The sequence below is a fragment of the Sminthopsis crassicaudata genome, chromosome 6 (genome assembly GCF_048593235.1).
Source record: "Sminthopsis crassicaudata isolate SCR6 chromosome 6, ASM4859323v1, whole genome shotgun sequence".
Lineage (NCBI taxonomy): Eukaryota > Metazoa > Chordata > Mammalia > Dasyuromorphia > Dasyuridae > Sminthopsis > Sminthopsis crassicaudata.
Genome location: NC_133622.1, coordinates 247409878 through 247432966, shown reverse-complemented (window position 1 = coordinate 247432966; position 23089 = coordinate 247409878). Strand labels below are relative to the sequence as shown.

Genomic DNA, 23089 nt, shown 5'->3' with positions numbered 1-23089 from the left:
TCTTCCAGGGCCACTGATTTCTGACAAACCAGAACAATCTCCACCGTTTCTTCCAGGGCCACTGATTTCTGACAAACCAGAACAATCTCCACCGTTTCTTCCAGGGCCACTGATTTCTGACAAACCAGAACAATCTCCACCGTTTCTTCCAGGGCCACTGATTTCTGACAAACCAGAACAATCTCCACCATTTCTTCCAGGGCCACTGATTTCTGACAAACCAGAACAATCTCCACCATTTCTTCCAGGGCCACTGATTTCTGACAAACCAGAACAATCTCCACCATTTCTTCCAGGGCCACTGATTTTTGATAAAGCAGAACAATCTCCACCATTTCTTCCGATTGCATAAACCAGTCAGGTAGACATGGAATTCATTGACATTTTAAAAGATTGTGTTGAAAAATGCTATGATAATAAGAGCTAACATTTCTAGAGGGCTTTAAGATGTGCAACTAATTTTACATCTCATTTGAAATGCTCCCAGACCTCCGGAGGATGGGAATTCTGGACATGACTAGCTCCATTTTGTAGATGGAGAAATTAGTTCTGAGAGAAGTAAAAGGTCAAGTTCAAAGTCTAGTAAGTGTGAGCTGTGGGTTTGAGCCAAAGTCTCCAGTATTCTATGATGGCCCTGTGCTTCCTCAACTTCATCTTGGAATACATAGCACTTGGGAAGTGTTAACTCATGATGATGGGGAAGTCATTTCCCTTCACTAGGGACAATGGAACAAAGATGTAGTGATGGGAGAGGGCAGGATGGGAAGGGAACAGGATGGGGAGCGAAGTGGTCCGGCATGAAGGGCACAGGAAGGACGGGGAGTGCACACGGAGGCTATAAAAGACGCTGGCGCTCCAATCAGCAAGGCTTCGAATGTCAGGATCAGGAGTTTATGCTACCTTTGGATGATTTCTTATTTTTGTGATTTGTTTTCATCTCACCTTCATTTCCCAAGCGATCACAGGGGACCTCATAACCAAGAGGAAGAAAGAGGGTCGGAAAGCAATCAGAAAAGTACTGAAACAGCCTCTGTTATTATTATTGTTGGCATTATTCCCCAGATTGTCTCCCCCTTATTTCAACTCTATAACTGGAGCAAAATCTAGTAGGAAGAAGGTAGGACCTTGCCAGTTGTCTTGCCTGTTCCCAGACCCTAGAAAGGACCGTGCTTACGTCTCAGAATGACAGCACCCAGCCTTTCTCTGAGAATCTCCCTTCTTCCAGAGTGAATTTTCTCATGTGGTCTTCCATGTCCCTGCTCCCTGGCCCATTACCTGCCCAAGGGGTAGAGATTGGTCTTGGAGCAGGTTAAACCTGAGTTCCAATTCTGCCTCAGAGACGCAGCAGCCAGGTGAGTTGGGTGAGCCACCCACTTTCTCTCTGTTTCCTCCTCTATAAAATGAAGGACTTGGAGCTGGTGGCCTCCAAAGCTCATGATCCCATAGTTCTCTTCAAGGTCTACCTGACTTCCTCAATGTAGCCCTTCCTGAGTCTCCATCTTCCACAAAAGACAATGAGTTTGGAGCAGGATGGAGCACCAGCCCTAAAGTCAGGAGGACCTGAGTTCAAATCTGGTCTCAGACACTTAACACTTCCTAGCTGTGTGGTCTTGGGCAAGTCACTTAGCCCCAATTGCTTCAGCAAAAAAAAAAAAAAAAGAAAAGAAAAGAAAAAGAGAGAGACAATGAGCTCTTCCTTTCCTGGATTCTTCCCAGCTCTTTGTCTGGCTCCTTCCCATACAGAAATTGTTCATCATAGTTATAGGTCTATGTGTTGTGTCCTTCTAAATAGACTATGTTACTATCAGATTTAGAGCTGATGAGATGGACAGGAAAACAAACTCGTAGAGTCTCAAGGTCATACGAACATGGTAAACAACAGATCATTGGCTTGGTATCTAAAATTTCCTCCCTACCCCACTGGCTCCCATCTACTTTTCCAGTCTTATTTCATAGAACTCCCTTTCACAATTCTCCCTTCAGTTTCCCAAAGGAAAAAGAAGAAAATAAGCACGTCTCCATGCTAGGTACTGTGCTAAGCACTTTAAAAATACTACCTCATTTGATTCTCACAAGGATATGTGCCATTATCCCTATTGTACACTTGGGGAAACTGAGGCAGAGGTCACACACCTGTAAGTTTCTGAGATTAAATTTGAATCCGAGTCTTCTTGATTGCAGGCCTACTGCTCTGCCCACTGTGCTACCTGGCCTCTGGATAAAACATTCTGGGTCCCCCCTTTGCTGTCTCTACTCCTGGATGCTCCATCTCCTCACCAGGGCCTCCTAGAACCCCTAGGTCGGGGGCCTTTCTTGAGCTTTCTGCCTGCTGGGGCTCCTGACTCCGGAGCTGTTACTGTGTGCACACACTCATAGTTTTTTATCTCCCTAAGGGAGCCCAGTGACTGTTTTCACTTTTGCCTTTCCAACCCCCAGAGCCTGGAACACAGTAGGCACTTAATAATTGCTTGTTGAAAGCTTGGCCCCCAAACAAGATATGAGAGACGCTTCTTAACTGAATATAGTTAGATTTTTTTCCTGATGAGTCAGTTGATCATTTGCTCATTATATTTTAGTTAAAAATCCCTTTATTGTGAGGATTAACTGTGGGAAGAGGACGGGAGGGAGACAAAAGAGAATTCAATGGCTAGAAAAGCAAGCTATGATTTAAATATAATAATAAAATATTTTAAAATAAATAATAAAAATAAAATAATTTTAAAAAATAAGCTTTGATTTAAATGCTTAAGGAGCTGAGCTGAGGGCCCCGACTCGGCTGGCTTGAACATGATATGGCCCAAGATGTTATTCCGAGAAGTTCCAGGAATGTTGCTGATGAGAACAGCAGGCTCCCATTCCAGAGAGGTGATGAGTCTCAGCCGGAGGCCCAGGAGGGAGCCGGACTGGACTGGGGTGAGGGACTGGACTGGGGTGGGGGTGGGGGACTGCCTTTAATTCCCAGATGGTATTTCTGGCAGCCAGACAGTGTGGTCATGGGCCCCCTTGGAGCCAAGGGCATATATTCAGGGGGAAAGTGTGCACAGTGAGCTTCTCCCCCACCCTCCAACTCACCCCCCCCTCCACAAAAGTAACGTGGCTTTTTAAAGGAAAATCGAAGAAAAGTTAGCAAATGAAATGAAATATTATTATACTCTCAGATGACTAAGGGGACAATGGAGGTTCCTGAAATATTTTTTAAGGCAGAGAAGAGAACAGAAGGAAATTCAGAAGAAAAAAAAAAAAAGAATAAACACGCAGGACATTTATGAAATCCACACATTAAATTTAAAATAGACCTTCTTGAAAAAGCAAGCGTTACAAAATGGAGATCCGAGGCCCCCATACAACCCTCTGTGTTCTGCTATGTATATTTAAATGTTATTTTAAATATGTTATTTTGTGTTTTTTTAAGTTCAGAATTAAAAAAAAAAAAGAAAAAGAAAAAGAAAAATCTGACGAGAGAGAAGGAGAGCGAGAGGACCAATGCTGAATCATATCTCCTGCTTCTTGGCAGGTAAAGCATGAGATATTCTATTTCTGGGCATGACCAATGTGTTGATTTGTTTTACTTGCTTATAATTATTTTTTCATAAGAAGGGATCAAATTAATGAATGTTAAGAGAGAAGAAAAAGGGAAGGAAGGAAGGAAAGGAGGGAGGGAGAAAGAAAGAAAAAAGATAAAAGGAAGAAAGGAAAGAAAGAAAGAAAGAAAGAAAGAAAGAAAGAAAGAAAGAAAGAAAGAAAGAAAGAAAGAAAGAAAGAAAGAAAGAAAGAAAGAAAGAAAGAAAGAAAGAAAGAAAGAAAGAAAGAAAGAAAGAAAGAAAGAAAGAAAGAAAGGAGGAAGGGAGGGAGACAGGGAGGAAGAAAGGAAGAAAGAAAAGAAAAGGAAGGAAGAAAGGAAGGAGGGAGGGAGGGAGACAGGGAGGAAGAAAGGAAGAAAGAAAAGAAAAGGAAGGAAGAAAGGAAGGAGGAGGGAGGGAAGAAGGAAGGAAGTGAAAGAAAAAAAGAAAGAAGGAAGGAAGAAAAGAAAAGAAAAGAAGGAAGGAAAAGAGGCAGGGAAGGAAGACAAAGAAAATAAAAAACAATATGAAGAAGAAAACAAAAATCATGTCAGAAAGGGATGTATAGAAACAGAGCAATTTTGTTACTATTTTTGTTAAAGTTAAAATTCATGCAGTATGTAACAAGTGCATACACAATCGTGTTCTGCCTTTTGTGTAATGAAATGTTTGTATCTCTTAATTTGTAGCTCTATTTCATAACAAAAATAAAACTTGACAATAAATGTGAACAATGGCAATGGTCATTTAAGGGGTAGTGGGGCCTTGGGAAGATGACAAGGTTCAGAGTCGGAGCCGCCTTTGATTCCTGCTCCGTCACTCACTGCCAGGGGCTACTCCAGCCTTGTTGAGCCTCTATTTCTCCATCTGTAAAATGGACACTGGTCTCAGCTGCTCTTCTGGCATAAATTCTGTGTGCCTTTTTTCATCTGTCAAGTGAGAGCAACTGAGCCCTGAGGTAAGTCTTCTAAGGTCCCTTCCAGCTCAAACTGGCTGAGACTATGGGGCATCCATATGTGGGCTCTGTCTCTTTGTCGTTCCTTCTGTCTGTCTCTCCATCTCTGTCTCTAACTTTGTCTCTGTCTTCTTTCCTTTTCTCCCTCTCTGGGTCTGTTTCCTTGTCTATCTGTCCGTCTCTCCATCTCTCCTTCCCTCTTTTTCTCTCTCCCTTCTCCTCTACTTCTTGACTTCCTAACCCCATTCCCCCCTCACCCTTTCAAAGACATCTCCATCTTCTAGGAACTGAGGCTGGATCTTGTGAAACTCCAGGATAAAATTCCCGAGAGGAGCGTACTGGAAATCGCCCCAACGCCGGGCAGGAAGCTGACCCGCATGGCCAGGCACCATTTTGTAATTCTGCCCCTCCTAGGTCCACCCACACACAAAAACATCCTGGCTCGTGCCTGGGTGGTGGGTGGGGGTGACAGGCTGAGATGGGGCCCAGGCCCTCCAGTTGCCCTTAGGCAGTGGTTCCCATAAGTCCTAAATCGGAAATCCCCCTGGGGTGCCAACACTTCTGGTGGAGGTGGCCTGATACCAGAAATAAGATGCTCTGCAAGTTCCCTATAAGCACCGACTCCCTCCTCCCTGGATCCAAGGTTTCAGGTAGTTCAGGTGAAGAAGAAAGAAAGGCACCAGCTGAATTCCCTGAGCTCCCTCCATGATCTCCCTAGCCTGGCCACACCCATACCCACAAGGTGCCCCTACCTGGGAGCGTGACTCCTGCCCTGTGCTCAGTGCTCACTGGGGCACATCTCCTCTCCACGCTCTAACAACTTGCTCCCCACCCACACCCTCTGAGTCAATTTGAGCAGCCCCCTGTGCGGGCCAAGCTCCCCCTCCCCCTCCCCAGCGTCATGTTCATCCATTGCCTTCCCTCAGGGTTGAGATGCCCTCCACACTTGGCAAAGTCCTGTGATAGTCTGGCAGGAATAAGTGATGCTTTACCTGGAGGAGGAACACTTGAAGACTGGCCATTTAGATATTATATTATTGTGTTCTATATACTGCATATTATATTATGTACACATTATAGTGTTATTTCTATATTGTATATGTATACATATCCATATTTATACACACACACACATATATGTTCCAACACTGACACAGAGCTCTAAGCACTTTATATGTTACCTCAATGATCCTCACAACAATTCTGGGTGCCAGGGGCTGTAATGATGAAGAAACTGAGGCAGACAGAGACGGAGCGACTTGTCTAGGTTATACAACTAGGGAGAGTCTGAGACTGGTTGAACTGGGATCTTCCTGACTCCAAGCTCAGGGTTCTCTCCATATGCTCTGGGAAGAGTCAGCTTTTTCTGATCATTTGCTGCTCCTTGCTTCTCCCCATGATTCATCACTTCTAGTCATCTTTTCCGGTGGGAATGGGGACTAATTCATAGGATGATTATTCTTTGTATTCATAGGATCATGACAGGGAGTTTCTTGGGGCCCAAGGGCAGCCCAGTTAAATATTTGAGAAGAATACTTGGGTTTTAAGATCATAATATCTAAGCTAGTCCATCCAACCTGTTTATTTTATAGATGAGTAAACTGAGGTGCAGGTGAGACAGTAAGAGAGAGGGGATCAGCCTTAGTAATAGGCAGGGGAGTCAGCTTGACCAATGCTCCCTTTGGAGACTCAGTTTCCTTTTCTATAAAATGAAGGCTTTGGATTTTAAAGTCCCTTCTGGTTTTGATGTTCTGCGTCCTGAAGGTCTTTGCCCGCTCTGACATATGTCCCGCTCTCGACGTGTTCTTCAGTAGCTTTCTCTGAAGAACACCCAGTCTCTGGTCTAATTGCGCCATTTTGGAGTTCCTCGTGTCCCTCATCATATCTTGTTCTCTCCTGTTACCTATGTCCCAGACACAAGCCATGAGGTCAACCCTTGCTCCCTCAGCTTGTGGACCATTGATAGAGAGAGAGAGAGAGAGAGAGAGAGAGAGAGAGAGAGAGAGAGAGAGAGAGAGAGAGAGAGAGAGAGAGAGAGAGAGAGAGAGAGACAGAGAGAGAGAGAGACAGAGAGAGAGAGAGAGAGATTGAGAGAGAGACAGAGAGAGACAGAGAGAGACAGAGAGAGAGAGAGACAGAGAGAGAGAGAGACAGAGACAGAGAGAGACAGAGAGAGAGAGACAGAGACAGAGAGAGACAGAGACAGAGAGAGAGAGACAGAGAGAGACAGAGAGAGAGAGAGAGAGACAGAGAGAGAGACAGAGAGAGAGAGAGAGACAGAGAGAGAGAGAGAGAGACAGAGAGACAGAGAGAGAGAGAGAAAGAGAGATTGAGAGAGAGACAGAGAGAGAGAGAGAGAGAGAGAGACAGAGAGAGAGACAGAGAGAGAGAGAGACAGAGACAGAGAGAGACAGAGAGAGAGAGAGACAGAGACAGAGAGAGAGAGAGACAGAGAGAGAGAGAGACAGAGAGAGAGACAGAGAGAGAGAGAGAGAGAGAGAGAGAGACAGAGAGAGAGAGACAGAGAGAGAGAGAGAGAGAGAGACAGAGAGAGAGAGAGAGAAAGAGAGATTGAGAGAGAGACAGAGAGAGAGAGACAGAGACAGAGAGAGACAGAGAGAGAGACAGAGAGAGAGAGAGAGAGAGAGAGAGAGAGAGAGAGAGAGAGAGAGAGAGAGAGAGAGAGAGAGAGAAGCTGCATCCAGAAAGTCAGGCAGGCATCTCTCCACTGGATATCTGATCAAGCCAAGTCTTATTTTATTTTTCTCCAGGAGAAAAACAAAGGAAGATTTAGTGTGTCCAGAGATCTTGGCTGGCGTGGGCCCGTGGAAAAAGAGCAGGATGTGGAGGCTGAGGACCGGAGGTCAAAAACCCAGCTCTTCCACTCATGGTCAGGAGGACAAGGTACATCCTTCCTGGCCTCTTTATTCCTCAAGATAAGGAGTTAGAGAACTAAATAACTACTGAGTCTCTTCCAGCTCTAAATCTATAAAGAGAAGTTGCGTTGGAGGCTCAAGGTCATGGAGATTTGTCCTATTGCTCTTGTGAAGGATGCCCTATCCTCCTTTGGGGAAGACTTTTACCAGCTCTCTTGCACTCTAGGTCCCAGTATCTTGGTTTGAAGTTCCTCCTCCTCTCTCCACTGACATGTCACTCACAGCAGAGACCTCAGAGATCAACTAGTCACTTTACAGATGGGGAAACTGAGGCCCAAAGAAAGTAAATAGCTTGCAAAGTAAAAGGAATAGGTCTTGAACTTAGGTACTCAGAAGCCTATTTCTTTTCACTGTGCCACACAACTCGAGGTGTTTTGTGAATTCCAGAGAAGGACAGGCACTTCTAGGGAGCTGAACAGGGATGGAAAAATTGGACAGCAAGAATCTCCCTCGAAAGGAGGGATGTCATTTTCTTGACCCCTTACTGAAGCAGTCATCCCCATCTCAGGCTTCCTACCCTGGTTTTGAAAAATAAAACCTCTGAGACACATAGAGTCATAGAAAAACCCATAGGATTTTGGTATCCATTCATTTTTCACAGGTACACATTATAGTATGTTATTTACATATTGTATATGTATAATCTCATTTATACAAGGATATGAAAAGAATTCGATCAAAAAGTATTAATTTAGCACCTACCATGTACTAAGTATTGTCAGCTAATTGTTTTAGGGACTGTGCCAAGTGCCATAAATCCAGAGAAAGGCAAAAATTCAGTGTCTGCCATCAAAGAACTCAAATTCAATTGGTTTGCCCAAGGGCAACAAAAGCAAAAGAATATAGTGGTCTAGCCTCCAAACCAGAACATCTGACTCCAAATCTAGAGCACATCCCACAGCCCAAGCTGGTATGGGATACATATTTTTTCTTCTTAACTACTCTGTAACCACCTGTGATCTAAGGAATGATGAACAGTGTTAGAGTGACTTTCAGAATGACAAAGTTCACAAAATATATGTTTTCTCCAACTAACCATCCATCCATCCATTTGTCCATCCATCCATTCACTCATTTATCCATCCATTCACTTATCCATTCATCCATTCCTCTATCCATTCATCCATCCAGCCATTTGTCTATCCATCCATTTATTTATCCATTCATCATTCATCTATCCATTCATCCATCCATCCATTTGTCCATCCAACCATTTATTCATCTATCCATTCATCCATCCGACCATTTGTCCATCCATCCATTCACTCATTTATCCATCCATTCACTTATCCATTCATCCATTCCTCTATCCATTCATCCATCCAGCCATTTGTCCATCCATCCATTTATTTATCCATTCATCATTCATCTATCCATTCATCCATCCGACCATTTGTCCATCCAACCATTTATTCATCTATCCATTCATCCAGCCAGCCATTTGTCCATCCATCCATTCATTCATACATTGCTTCACTGATTCAATCATCATCCTTCAATAACTACACCTTAGCCACTGAGTACACTACACGGAGCAGATCCTGTCCCGGGTCCTGGGGGAGGGTGAAAGTTTCAGTAAAACAGGGTCCTTGACTTCATAGTTCTCCCACTCTACAAGTCTAATAACAGAAGTTTCATTTCCCCTCCTTTGGGTAAACAAGTATGCTTGTAATTTCCTGGGTGCCATCTCCAGGAAACTTCCCTTGCCTGGCCTGCGCTTCCTCCCCGCCTCCAATTCTTGGGTTTCCATTTTGTTACTCTAGCAGAGACCCTTTCCTGCCACTAGACCCTTCACTTCCAAGACCCCAGCCTCTTCCCCCATCTCAATATGTCCCACAGGATGCTCCAAGGCTAGCGTCACAGCCAGTTGGGCGATGAAGTCTATACTTAGTGCTTTCAGATTCACTGAGTCAACCAGATCTGAGGCTCGCTGCAATGGGAGAGGGTGGTGACGGTGGGAGAGAGCTGGGCAATTTTAGTTATCCTCATTATATGCATGAGGAAAGTGGGGCTCAGAACTTGCCCAACATCACATAGCTATTGAATCCTCTGCCCCCAGGCCGGGGACTCGTCCTTCTACTATGGTAAATAGTTCAAGAATAGAAATTGTGACATCCCAGATGTCATGGAGGCAGAAGAGGAAAAAAACACCATGGGGCATCTCTGTTAATCCCCTGGGAAGAGCCAGGACTTAGCGAGGTACAGGAAAGACACATTTCCTCCATTTTGTCAAACAGTAAGTGCTCAGCTATACTCTCATCTCTAGCCATTTATTAAGCATCTATTATACTCCAAAGCAAGCCAACAATATTTCTTACATTTCTCCTGTGAGTCAAGCAAAGTTAAGCCAACGTGCATTTACTGAGGGCTTACTGTGTACCTGGCACTGTGTTAAGCTCTGAATAAAGGGAATAACAGTCCCTGAGTCAAAGAGCCCATCGTCCATGGATTGTGTTATCTATGCTATGTCCAATCAGTCACGGCTACAGAGCTGAAGGGACTTCTCGTCCCATCATTTTACTTTGTAGAGGAGGAAACTAAGTGCAGAGGAAGAAAGAGACCAAATAAGCTCTGGTGGAATCCAATTCCAGGTTATAGGACCAGTAGAGCTGGGAGGGCTCTGAGGCCATTCAGTTTTACAGCGGAGGAAACTGAGACCCAGAGAGAGGAGGAACTGAGAGGAAGCAAAGTTCTATGCCGTACGTGTGAAGGAGACACGGCCGTATCATTTCATGATTCTGTTCAAACTGTCGCACCCCTTTCACACAGGACGTGGCGGCAGTGCAGGGCGGGCCCATGAAAACCAGCAGATCCTCTCAACAGCCCCCAGGGGTCACGATCCTGCTTCCCCTTCCCCCAGAGATAATCTAGAATTCCAGCCATAAGCCAGCCGAGGAACACATCTGAGAACGCCGGAAAGTAGAAGAGTTTCCAAGAACCTTCACAAAGGCCAGTATAGACCAGTCCACACATCCTGCCTCCTGCCTTTCTGCGAGAAGAAGAGAATCTGAAGCTGACCTGCAAACTCCTCTGTCCGACAGAAAATGCCCTTTCTCGCTTGGGTCTGCAGCACTCCCCTCACCCACTCGGTTCAGTCCGGCAGAGACTCACTCGCTCCGTACCACCTCACGCTGTCTTTGCCTAAGAGGAACCCAGAATACGTTCCTTCCTCCTCTCTGCCTTGTGCATCCCCTATTACTTTTCCTTCAAGGCCAGCTCAGGTACCATCTCCTACCTGAAGCCTTCCCAATTCCTCCAAGTATCAGCATGCTCTTTCTAGAGAAGACTACATTGAATTACTGGTCTCTGTTGTGTTCCCCAGTAGAATATCACCTCTCTGAGGGCAGGGACCGTTTCTTCTACTTTGTTTATTGGATAGAATTAAACAACGTTTTCTTGTTCCTTAAACCGATGCTTCTTAAATTCTAGGTCATGACCCCATTTGGGGTCTTGTCTCTGAAGGTGGAGATGGCCAAGTTATGATTTATCATCAGTAAATGTTTGATTTGTATACCTGTTTTATGTACCTATATAGTCGGGGCCATGTAAAAATTTCTCAAACAAAAAAAAGGGGGGGGCTCATGAGTGGAAAAACTTTTAAAAGCCTTGCAATTAGCAACATTTTTAAAAAATTCACGGATTACTTTCTATGGAATGGGTGTTTTTGAATTCTGATGTCTTCTTTTTCTACAATAAATCATTAATATTGTACGTCTGTGAAATTTAAATTCAAACGCAAAATTCTCAAGTCTTTTGAACCCTAATTACAAAGTCCTTTGTGATCTCTCTTTTCTTACTGGAAAAGTTTTATTTCTTCTTGTGTAGTGAAAACACAAAGAAATCCCCAAAACAACAAATAAATAAATTAAATAAATAAATAGATAAATAAATAAATAAATGAATAAATAGATTAATGAATGAATAAATGAATAAATGAATGAATGAATGAATGAATGAATGAATGAATGAAATAATAAAAGAAAAAGAAAAATCAAAAGAATCAGAGCTGTAGATTGAAGCTGGCAGCATGCTTGGAGTGGGTGATGTCCAGTCCGCCATTTTACTAAGGAAGCTGAGAGTGTGCAGTAATTAAGTGATTGAAGGTCTCAGGCTGGTCCTACCATTTGAATCTAGTTCCTCTGACTCCAGAGTCAGCGTTCTCTTCCCTATTCTACATTGTACCTTAGCAGACCTTGCTAAGAAAACATGGGAATTTTGAGCTTCGCGTCTGTAAAGTTTCCTGCACCAAGAGCTCTGCAAGCTGGATGATACAAGAATTCTTGCTCCCACATTCCTGTGCACGGTCACAAAGCGAGTAAGTCATGGGGAGAATTTGAACTTAAATCTTGACTCATGGACAGCGTGTATCCCACTGATATTTTAAAAACATGCCCGTAGGGCCATTATTTCCCACCTTCTTTTGGCAGAACAAGCCAATTCTAAGTGTTCCCTTCTTCCTGCTTTTCTTCCAATGTGACCAGGCCATTTTAGGCCTTCCATCTCCTACCTGGGAAATGAGAGGCGTGGACAAGATCATCTGGAAGCTCCTACTCCAACATGTCTTCCCCTAAAAAGCTCCTTAAAGCAGAGTCCGGTTCATTTTCGAATTAGTGTCCCCAATGCCCCAGCCTGTGTCTGAAACACAAGTACTTGGGATTCAGAATTCGCAGTCCACACCTCTCATATCTACTGAGAACTACAGGAGAGCCAGGAGGCAAATCTATCAGCATGTTTCTCCCCAACGCTGGACTCTTGGGTTCCAACCAGTAAAAGTGTCTTGGAACTGGAAGAGACCTGATTTATTAGCATCAGGCTTTGTACTAAGTGCGAGCTTACAAAGGAAGGCCCCAAACGCCCTGTTCAGTACATTGCAGGCAGACTCACAGAAAAGGCACTGATGTCTAGGACACTGGGAATGGCTTCTTGTACAGGATGGTGGGATTTTAACTGAAGCATGAAGGAAGCCATGGAATACTCCAGTCTAAGATTCTTCACCTTTTTTGAGCCCTGGAGCCCTTCAGCATTCTGAAAGCCCTTCTCAGAATTATGTTTTTAAATACGTAGACCTGTACTACAAAACATATACTACATGCATGACAAAACTACGTGTTTTATACACGTACTTCTACACATACCACAAAACTGTTTTATACATGTATTTCTACACATATTACAAAACAACATGTCTTATACATGTACTACATGTATGACAAGACCGCATGTTTATATATGTGATACTACATGTACTACAAACTATGTTTTGTGTATGTTCTACACATACTACAAACTATGTGTGTCTTATACATGTAGTGCCACACGTGTGACAAAACGATGTGTTTATATATGTAATACTACATGTACTACACAACTACGTTTTTATACACGTACTTCTACATATACTCCAAAAACACGCAAGTTGGACAATGAGCAAAGTGTTAAACAAACATAGATCCCAATTTAGTTGAACTTCTTGATTTTATAGATGAGAAAACTGAAACTCGCAGAGAAATCAATTAATTTCCATTGAAATAACTTTATGAAGTGTTTCCTGTGTGCGGAGAACTCTCCTGGGCACTAAGAGAGATGTGAAGTTTAAATGTCTTATTTTTGTAGCCTCTATCCTGACGAGCTGACAATCTAATAATAATAATAATAATAATAACTCATCTTAAACCCCTTTTACAGAGCACTTTTCACACAGCCACCCCGTGAGATGGGTAGGGCGAGTATGTTTAAAATGGGGAAACTGAGGCCATGAGAACTTAAGTGACCTGTGCAGATCTGCCCAGATGGATTCAAAGCAAGATCTCCTGGGCCCAGCCTAGCCCCACCTTGTAGTCCAGAAGGCTAAAATAAGAGAGAAGATTAGAAAGCTGCTCAGACAAGGAAGCAACTGGCAGGGCTCCCGAAGCAGATGGAGAGACAGGGCGCTGAAGCAGCTGACGGGCTGCACGCCCCCTCCTCGAAGATCCCAGGGAGGCGGGCGTGAGCACGCCGGGGACTGAGTCAGAAGCAGTGTCTCGCACACATGTAAAGGAACATTGAATGGTTATGAGGAGCCTGGCTGCAGATCATGGGCTGTTCCCATGAGCAATGGACCAATGAGTCTGACTTTGGGGAGCAGAGGCACTGGGTAAAAGTCAGGAGCCTGGCTCTGCCAAATAGCTCTCTTCTCTCTCTCTGTCTCTGTCTCTCTGTCTCTCTGTCTCTCTGCTCTCTTCCTCCTTCCCTACATCCTTCTCTCTCCCTTCCCCCCTCTGTTTCTGTCTCTCCCACTCTCTCTTTTTCCTCCCTCCCTTCTTCTCTCTCTGTCTCTCTGCTCTCTTCCTCCTTCCCTACATCCTTCTCTCTCCCTTCCCCCCTCTGTTTCTGTCTCTCTCATTCTCTCTTCTTCCTCCCTCCTTCCCCCCCCATCTCTGTCTGTCTCTCTCTCTTTTGTCTCTTTTCTCTCTCATGTAGCCTCACCTCTCTCTGGGTCTCAATTTCTTTCCTTGTAAGGGAAGCTGAAAGGAACAAGCATTTTTCAAGTACCTACTATACGTCAGGTACTGTGACAAACACTTCACAAATATCTTTGGATCCTCAAAACAACCCTGTGAGGTGGGTGCTGTTATTATTCATTTTACAATTGAGGAAACTGAGGCAGAGAGAGACTAAGTCCAGAGTCACATAGCTAGTTAAATGTCTAAAAACGATTGACACTGAGATCTTCCTGAGAAGTCCAATGGTCACGATCCCAGCCAACTCACTGATCCTCGGGGATGTCCTAGGCCTTCTCTCATCATCCAGCCCTTTTGTGCCCCATTCTTGAGGTCTGGGATGGGCTGCTCTCTGCTCCCCACCCAGACCCATCTCTACTTACTGCTTCCAAGCCCAAGGCTTCCTTGAAACCTCCATCCAGAAACGATCTTTTTGAAGGGGAGTTCAGTAGGGAAGTAGAATTTTAGCCTGTACGAATTATTTGTGGTTATTTTACAGACTTGATGATAAGATCCATAATGCAACAGTATCTTATGTATCTGACGCCCAGTACTGAGGATAAGGTGCTGTAAAATCTAGGGCTCAGACCAAGGGTAGAGGACATTCACTATGGAAATTCTTTTCTTCCTTCCTTCCTTCCTTCCTTCCTTCCTTCCTTCCTTCCTTCCTTCCTTCCTTCCTTCCTTCCTTCCTTCCTTCCTTCCTTCCTTCCTTCCTTCCTTCCTTCCTTCCTTTCTTCTTTGATTGTTTGTTTGTTTGTTTGTTTGTTTGTTTCTTTCTTTCTTTCTTTCTTTCTTTCTTTCTTTCTTTCTTCCTTCCTTCCTTCCTTCCTTCCTTCCTTCCTTCCTTCCTTCCTTCCTTCCTTCCTTTCTTCTTTGATTGTTTGTTTGTTTGTTTGTTTCTTTGTTTCTTTCTTTTTTCTTTCTTTCCTTTTCTCTTCCTTCCTTTCTCCCTCCATCCTTCTTTTTCCTTCCTCTTTCTCTTTCTCTCTCTTCCTTTTTCTTTTCACTCTCTTCCTTCCTCCCTTCTCTTTCCCCATCTTACTTGGATTGAAAGTCTAGTGGTCATTCATGGGCCTGACCTCAATGCTGATTGCTACAGAGTTTAACCAGCTCCCCTTCTTCCTCATGTCCCCTCTGGCAGCCTGGTGGCCGTCTGCTCCTGGAGCCTCACCATCTTGGTGCTGGGTAGTAAGGAAATGCAGTGAGCACCATCCACCCCCCCGCTCAGAACTCCTGATCTTAAGCAATCCCCAGCTTCTGCTTCCCTCTGTCAAGGATGATACCTCCTTTAAATATCCTAGGAGGCTGGAAGCTCTCTCCACTGATGCATGTGGACACTTCTTCTCTAATCTAGTTTTGGAGAGATCCCTAGGGCCCTGGGAAGTGAAGTCTGTTCTGTAACCAGCCAGAATATGACTCGAATCCAAATCTTTTCAGCTCCAAATTCTGCCTTTGCTAGCAGAGCTTAATTCATTTTTTGCTGAACTGGATTTAATTCAATTATTTAACTCTCTTCCCCCAAGATAGAAGGATTTACAATTTCTTTCCTTTGAGAACTTCAAAGAAATCCTTAAATACCTGTGAAAAGTCTATTACCTAAAAAAATGAAGACTTGACAATTGAAAAAAAATTAACACTTTTTTTAAAAAAAGAATAATTGCTCACAGGGCCTCTCACCACAGTCCCGACTAAATTGCCCACATTGCCTGAGTATTATCCTGGGCATTTTCCCCAACTCCCACACTATCCTGTGAGCCGAGCCACCCACTCAAATCAAGAGTGACCCAGTTTGTCTCCCCTTCCTCTGGCAGTCTACCCCAATGGCTGTCCTCGGAGAGGGCTCAGCTTAGCTTCGCGGCCAAGCCAAGTGGGGCAACTGGAAACTCACAGTCCAGGAGTTCTCCTCTGTCCTTTGCTCCTTGTGCTAACACCCAACATCTTGCTAAGCATGTTTGTGCCTCAGTTTCCTTATCTGTGTAATGGGAAGAACAAGCTTTGTAGGATTGTGGATTTAGAACTGGAGGAGGACCTTAGAGAACGCCCATCTCCAAAACGCCCATTTACAAAAGTAAAGATCCATTTCTAAGTGATGATTAAATATTATTCTGATTTATTCCAGATTTTCCTTATTGATATTCCCAGAGCTTTCTCTCCATAAACCCAAACCTTTCTACAAAATGTGCAGACAACAGCGTTGGTGCCTTCCATTTTCAAACAAAGGAAGAGGAGGTAATAGGAGCCTCCAAAATGGAGGTTGGGAAATTTGGCTACTTAAAAATATATATAGAGAGATAAAATTTCTCCTCCTCTTTTTTCTCCTTCAGCTAATTCTGCCCTCTTCATCAGCCCTGAGGGTGGTCTCTCCACCCCCTCAGTCCTCGGCCCTGGCCTCTCTTTGGGGGCTTTCTTGGGGCCTCAAGTTAAAATGCATCCAGGTCTGGGGGACAGCCAGCCAGTTGTCGTGGGTACCAGCCTGACTGGTGATGGCTCATGGGAGCCAGCTCCAAAGGAGGCGATGAGACATAGTGGAGGGGCGGGACAGTCACTGCCCGTGGGATGAGTGGGATGGAATGGCCGCTCGTTTCTCAGAGGATTGCTCTCTTGGGAAGAAAAGGTCCAGACAAACCTGTCCCATCCCAGAGCCAGCCCCGTACAGCCTGACTGATGGGGGAAAGAGCCCAGGCTTCCTCCGGCCACGATGAACGTGCTGGGCTGATTCTGAGGGAGGCACCCTCATCTCAGGCTTCTGTTTCCCAAAGCAAAATGAAGGCACTGGCCGCCATTTTCTAAGGTCCTTCCCAGCCCCGACACTCTCCAGGTTCTCCAGCTCCGACATTCTCTGTTCTAGTCTTTCTCTGGTCTAATTCTAGGGTCTCTCCCTGTTCTAAGATTTGACATTCCACGTTCCAAGGTCCCCTCCAGTTCTAACATTCTGTATTGGATCAATTACGAAACAGAAGGGTGGATGCACTCAGGATGCCGAATGAGACATACGTTTCTGGCCGTGACTAATGTAGGAAACGGTTTAAATTTACAAGGGTTTTTCTTTCCTTTTTCTTTCAATGCAGAGAAGTAGGAGAGAAAGAAAATGAACTTGCACCTGCCATTGAACAAATGAAATCAATATTCGGTATTCTCTACACTGAGGTCTGCTCCGTCTTGGACGTTCTATACTCCAGAACCTCAGCCTAGATGCCACATCTAGCTGCCCATCCTTACTCCAGTCAGTGAAAAGTACGGGAGGAAAAGAAACACCACTCCAAAGTTAGGCTAAAAGGACCCATTTCCTGCAATTCTCTCATCTTGCTCTGGGGAAGGAGGGATAAGATTCTCAGAATTGAGAATCCGCCCTCTCTAGCCAGCCACTTCATGGACTCTTACTTAGGGAGCTCTTGCTAGAAAATGTAATTTCTGACATTGTCCATTTGCCTTGTAATATTTGTATCGTCATGGAAAGCCCAGAATCCCATGGAATGGGAATAAAATGACTTTAATTCCGTTAATTGGATATTTCTTGATGTCTGTCCTTGTGTCAAATATGGAGATGGATTCTCTTTCCTTCCCTCCCTCTCCACAATTAAATCTAGCTCTAAGTATAAGTTCACATAAGGTCCTGGGGCCCCTCAAGATCTGGGGGTGTCTGGTCCTCTGGTTTCAGAGGTGATGAAGTCCCTGCTGCTCTCTCCCCATCACCTCACATACCCACTAGATGCAGGAAGACCCTTTAGACCACCAGGCTAAGGCCTCCCAGCTTTCTTGGGTTCAGCTTTCAATCAGGGGACTCAGCAAATCTGGGGGAAACCTCACTGGGGCCGGCGGCACACAATGGGCCAAAGCCTCCACCCTAAACTAGCCAGGTGAGCTCAGGCTCACCTCTAAACATTCTGAGTCTCAGTGTCTTCACGTGTAAGATTGGGGAAAGGATGGTAATCCTCCACAGGAGCAGCTTGGAAGGACTCTAAAGGAAACACTGTGTCACAAAATCAACACCTTCCTAAGCCAACAATTACCCGTCGCTAAACAGAATAGAAATTAAACATAAAAATCTGTGTTGTGTAACTCACATTCAATTAATAAAATCAGACGAACGACATAAAAAATTCCCCAATCACCGTCCTCATTAATGATGATGATGATTATTTTTGCCGAGATAATTAATTGGGTTAAGTGGCTTGCCGGGGTGACTTTCCAGTCTAGGAAATAGTAAGTACTTAAGGTTTGAACTCAAGTCCTCTGACTTCAGAGACCGTACTCTATCCATCTAGCTGCCCCATTAGTGATTATTTTTGCCATTCGTCACTTAAGGTTTCTTTGCTATGATGGTATTTTTAGTATTATAGTGATATATAGCTATAATTATATATGTTATATATGTATATATTATAGTAACATCTGGGGAGTCCTCCGTCGTCCTCCTTTGGTCCAACGCCTGCCAGCATTAGCCCTAGCTCGGCTCTGGCCTGGAAGAAGCTACATTTTCTCCCCAGTTGTCAGGGAAACTGAGGTACCACAATGGTAACAGCATCCCTTTCTGTGTTAGTTTGAGGCTTACAAAACACTCTCCTTATGACTTCCTTATAAGGCAGCGAGGACAAATATTCTCACCTCCTCTCTGATTTTGCCAGTAAGGAGACAGGCTCGGTAGGGGGAATGACCCCTTAGTCCACCAGGCTAAGGCCTCCCAGCTTTCTGGGCTCAGCATTCAATCAGGGGACTTAGAAAATCTGGGGGAAACCTCACTGATTTAGCTCATGGCATGTCAATAGCTAAGCAGCCAAGTTAGTGCTAGGGGGTCCTAGAGCCCACTCTAAGGGATCCCCCCTTTCCCCCAAAGGGTGCCTCAGTTTCCTCATCACTCAATTGTGGTCCCCTCTCCCCTCACCCCCATGTGAAAATTACAATTCAATCGGCTCATTTTGAGTGTCTATTAAACAAGGATAGGAGATGGGTGGTACCCGAGATCCTGAGGCGCATAAAAAAGCTCCATCCTCAGGGGTAAGAAAATCCACATTCAAAATGAAGACTATATAAGGTCAGGTGGGAAAGAGAAATGTCTCCTGGGGGCCAAGGCTTGCTGACTGAAAAGCTGGGGAGGAATTGGCTCTCGAAGGATAGCTAAGACCGAGGTTGGGGAGCCGAGGAGAGGGTTGAAACTGGTACTTCCCAACTCCGTTTGGTAAGCTTTTACTGAATACCTACTATGTGCTAGGCTCTGGGAGCACAAAAACAGACGCAGAAGAATCAGGGTTTCTAGTCCACTGGACAGGTAGGGGATGGGGAAGCAGCATATAAACAGATAATAAATAAATACAAACTAAATATCGTGGAAATAGAAAGTCATTTCAGTCCAGAGGGGACGGAGCAACAGGAGGAGGGGAAGGATCAAAAGGTTTCCTGGGACAAGGGCAGAAGCTTGAATGGAGGGGGAGATCCCAGGACACTTGGGGGAAGCGGGAGAGTGCTCTAAGCCCAGGATGCACACACTCACACACAACTGGCTCCTCTCCCAGAGTCCTCCATCCCTACTCAGCCAAAGGGAAGGCACATATTCGGCAAAAACCAACCCCTCTGCCTCGAATGGCAACATCCTGCTGCGAAGGCCCGTCCCTGCAAAGGGAAAAACCTTCCCGCTGCCCTCAGGGGTCACCACATCCATTAGCAGGGTCAGACTACGGCGGAAAGCAGGGGCCCATGGGACCGTCTCCGGGCGTCTCCGAGACATTTGTGCTGTATTGTGGGGAAAGCAGCTAACAGAGGGGCCAGGCAGCGGAGCGAGAGCCCGAGCTTTTCCTGCTGGCTCCTGGCTCTGAGAAAATGTGCCCCGTGGTGGCCTGGGATCCCGGGGCTCAGGCAGGGCAAGTCCCCTCACCTTCTGAAAAACAAGTCAGACTCCATTTTATAGAGGAAGAAATTGGGGCTCAGAAATGGATGAGTTCGCCTAAGGTCACACCCCAAAAAGTGGCGGCACTGGGAGCCCGACTCAAGCCTGAGTCCCCGGTGCCATGCTGTCTCTCCCTTAGGCCCTCCATCATCCCTCTGGCAAGAAGCAGCAAAGAGAACCCGGGCTCGTACAGGCAGAGAATTTAGCTCCCATCCTTTCGATTTAGGCCCTGTGAGCTCAAGCTCTCCCGAACCTCATTAACAGTCCCTGAAAATTAGATTTAGCGTGGATCAGGGCCCCTTTCAGTGGTCCACCCATGGCTAGCCATAGTCTGCAGCCTATCCATAATCAGATGGACGCTTCCCCTTTCCTATTTTCTCTATCGGCAGACACTAAAAGTACGCCTAGTAATGGGGGCTCGTGATGGTTTGTGAAATTAAAAAGGGATCCTCCCACATGAAAAAAGGTGGAGTCTTTTATCCTAGAGATGACCACTAAGTTCAATCCATCAGTCAATCAATCACCAAGTATTTATTAATCACCTACTGTGGGCCAGGGATGCAAAGACAAAAGTAAAAGTCCCCGCCCTCGAGAAGCTTTTATTTAACATAGAAAACAACAGCACCTATATCACTATATATATGGAGAATAAAGATAAAAAGATCAAATGTTTAAAAAAGATAATATAAATATTCTCAAATGAGGCGCAAAGAATTTTGTAAACCTTCATTTTTACGATGGCTGTTCTTGTTACTGCTCTTTTAGGCGCCCTCCCCGTTCTGAGCCACACCGCTCCTGCAGCCCTCCCCGCACGGGCCGGGCGATGGATGCTCTTGGCCCCCTGTAATTTCCTTTCTCTCTCCCGTCTTTCAGGCGTTTTTCATTGCCTCCTTCTCAATACCCTCCAGTGGAGAATGGGCAGGTCAGGGGAAGGGATTAAAAGGTCTCAGGGACAACAGGGCAGGTGCCCTGTCTCCCTGCTCGGGATGGGTCGGATCCCATCCTGGAAACCTCATCTTGTCTGGATTCTTTATTAGGACGACTGATCTGACCCCCAAGAAAACAGAGCAAGCGATGGCCGCCGTCCCGGAGAAGGCAAAGGGATATTTTTTTTTCCCCAGACCATCAGAATGGATTATCGGTCCCTTCTGGGTTGCTAGAATCCGTCCTGAAGGCCAGGGTCAGAGAAAGTCGCTTTTTTCTGTCTCCTCTCCTGAGCAAGGCCCTCTTGGGCCTCAGACTTACACGGGAGGGGTCCGTGAGCAGGCCGGACCCTGGTGCAGCAGTGGGACAAGGAATCTGCCGCCCACGACTGAGCTTGGACCCCCCCCCCCATCAGCTCAGCTCCCGTTAGGACTCTGCTAAGGAAATTTCGCCCCCCTTCCTTCCCCTGGCGCAGAATGTGTCCCTTCCAGGAAAAGTACAGAAGGGGCCACAGAGGAGCCTGGAAGCCTCCCTCCGGCCTGGTCCCCCAGACAAGCAGACAGAGCACGGTGGCTCGCTAAGGTGGACGCCGGACACGTTGGCGAGTGGGCAAACAGACCCCCCCCTGCTCTTGTGCCCTGAGAGCAAGGGCCCGCCCAGCTCTGGAGAGGGAGAGGACCCAGAGGCGCCGGGCGCAAAGGGAAGGGAAAGCCCCGAGAGTCGGTACCTGAGACGGAGGCCAGCAGGCACCCGAGGACGGCGACGAGAAGCGGCATGTCTGGTCCCCGTTCAGTCATCCCCGCCGCCGGAAAGGCGAAGAACCATTCTGAAGAAGAACGAGCTCTTTCCTTCCCCTCCCCGGGCTCCCTCCTTCCTCTGCCTCCCGCTCCCGGCCCCTCTCTTCCTCTTTTTCTCTCTGGGCTCTCCCCTCCTGCCTCAGTCTCTTTCTCGTGCCGCTCACTCTCTGACGTGTGGTTTTGGTCTCCAGGAAGCTGGGTCGGTGATGTACGGGAACCCCCGCCAGCATGCGCAGCTGCCCCACAACCCCAGGTGACTCGAGCTCCCCGAGAGGCGGAGGCCCGGAGGAGAAGGTGGGGAGAGAGACGGGGAAAGGAAAGGGGGGGCACAGAGGGAGAAGCCCCTGCCCCTACCTGTCAATGGTCTGCAGGTACTTGGTTAATGCTTCTATGGGCCACACACTGTATTAAGCACCAATAGGGCTAAATGTACCATTCCCGAGTCACTTCCCTCCTACTGACTCAGTTTCCCCTTCTGAAAAAGGAGGGCCCCACCTCTCTGCTCCCATGGGCACCCCGTTCCAGTTCCTGACTTCTCCCTTCTCTAGTCCATCCTCCATCCCTGCTGCCAGAGCCACCTTCTCAGGTACAGGTCTGGCCCCAATTCGAGCCCCATTGATTGGGAATTGCCTCCAACCAACCTTTCTGCTCGGCTCTGCATTATTCCTCTTGCTGCTCTCTCCAGCCCAGCCAGACTGGTTTTCTTGCTGTTTCTCACACCCGCCACTCCATCTCCCACCTCTGGGCCTTTGCTCTGGCCGTTCCCTGGAGGGCACACCATCCCTACCCGCGCTCCTTACAGTGTCCCGTTTAATTCAGCTCCACACGCAGCGTCGCCCTGCTGTGGTCGCAGATCTCTGAGAACGAGGACGCACAGAATCTTCCACAAGCAGCCTTTGCTCACCCCTGCCAGTCCTGGAGGCGCCCTCCCTCCCCAACACACCTGGATGGTGAAGCTTAAAAATACAAGCTGTCTCCTCAGACAGAACAGGTACTTCTTGAGGGCAGAGGGATTGTTTCCTTTCTGTATTTGCATCCCTAGCAAGCTGCCTTGCACACAGTAGGTGCTTAATAAATGCAGATTGATTACTCTTCTTTCTGGCCATTGGAGCTCTGGGCTGACTCAAGGTCCCCCCATTGTAACTGACTGCTGAAGGAGGACGGGGAAGTTCCAAATTCGGGGGGAGGGAAGGAAGGCCGGAGACACAATCCACACCCCTTTACCTCAAAGCATCCAAGAATACTCCAGGTGGAGCTTCCCCTTAGGCTTGCTCTGGGTTCTGTCCATTGGGTGCAGTGGCTGGCGGGAGCCAGAAGGGGGCCCTTTGCCTCCACACCTTTGAATGCCATTGGGCAGTTTCCCCTTCCTTCACTCAGGAGCAGAAGACTGGGTCAGCCCTCGGAGCTTGAACTCCAGTGGAGGGAGCACCTTGGAGCACGTGTTGGATTGTGGGGAGGATGGTGCAGTTTTTTAAAAAGCCCTGAATGTCTAGCTGGGGTCCCGGGTTCAAGTGTGGGCTCTGATGCTTGGTCCCGGGGAACCTTTGCCCCGCC

At 46.3% G+C, this 23089-nt stretch overlaps 1 protein-coding gene across 3 annotated transcripts in view; it reads right to left on the bottom strand.

Moving 5' to 3' along the window:
* CD6 (CD6 molecule) overlaps positions 1 to 21856 on the bottom strand; it is a 44836-nt gene extending 22980 nt beyond the window's left edge. For 2 of the 3 annotated variants that reach the window (XM_074272886.1, XM_074272888.1), the window contains exon 1: positions 21466 to 21856. In XM_074272886.1, coding sequence (XP_074128987.1) covers positions 21466 to 21535 — 70 coding nt within the window. In that variant the 5' untranslated portion in view covers positions 21536 to 21856. The remainder of the gene's footprint in view (positions 1 to 21465) is intronic. The other variant, XM_074272887.1, reaches the window with a different exon arrangement.
* Between the last annotated feature and the right edge of the window lie 1233 nt (positions 21857 to 23089).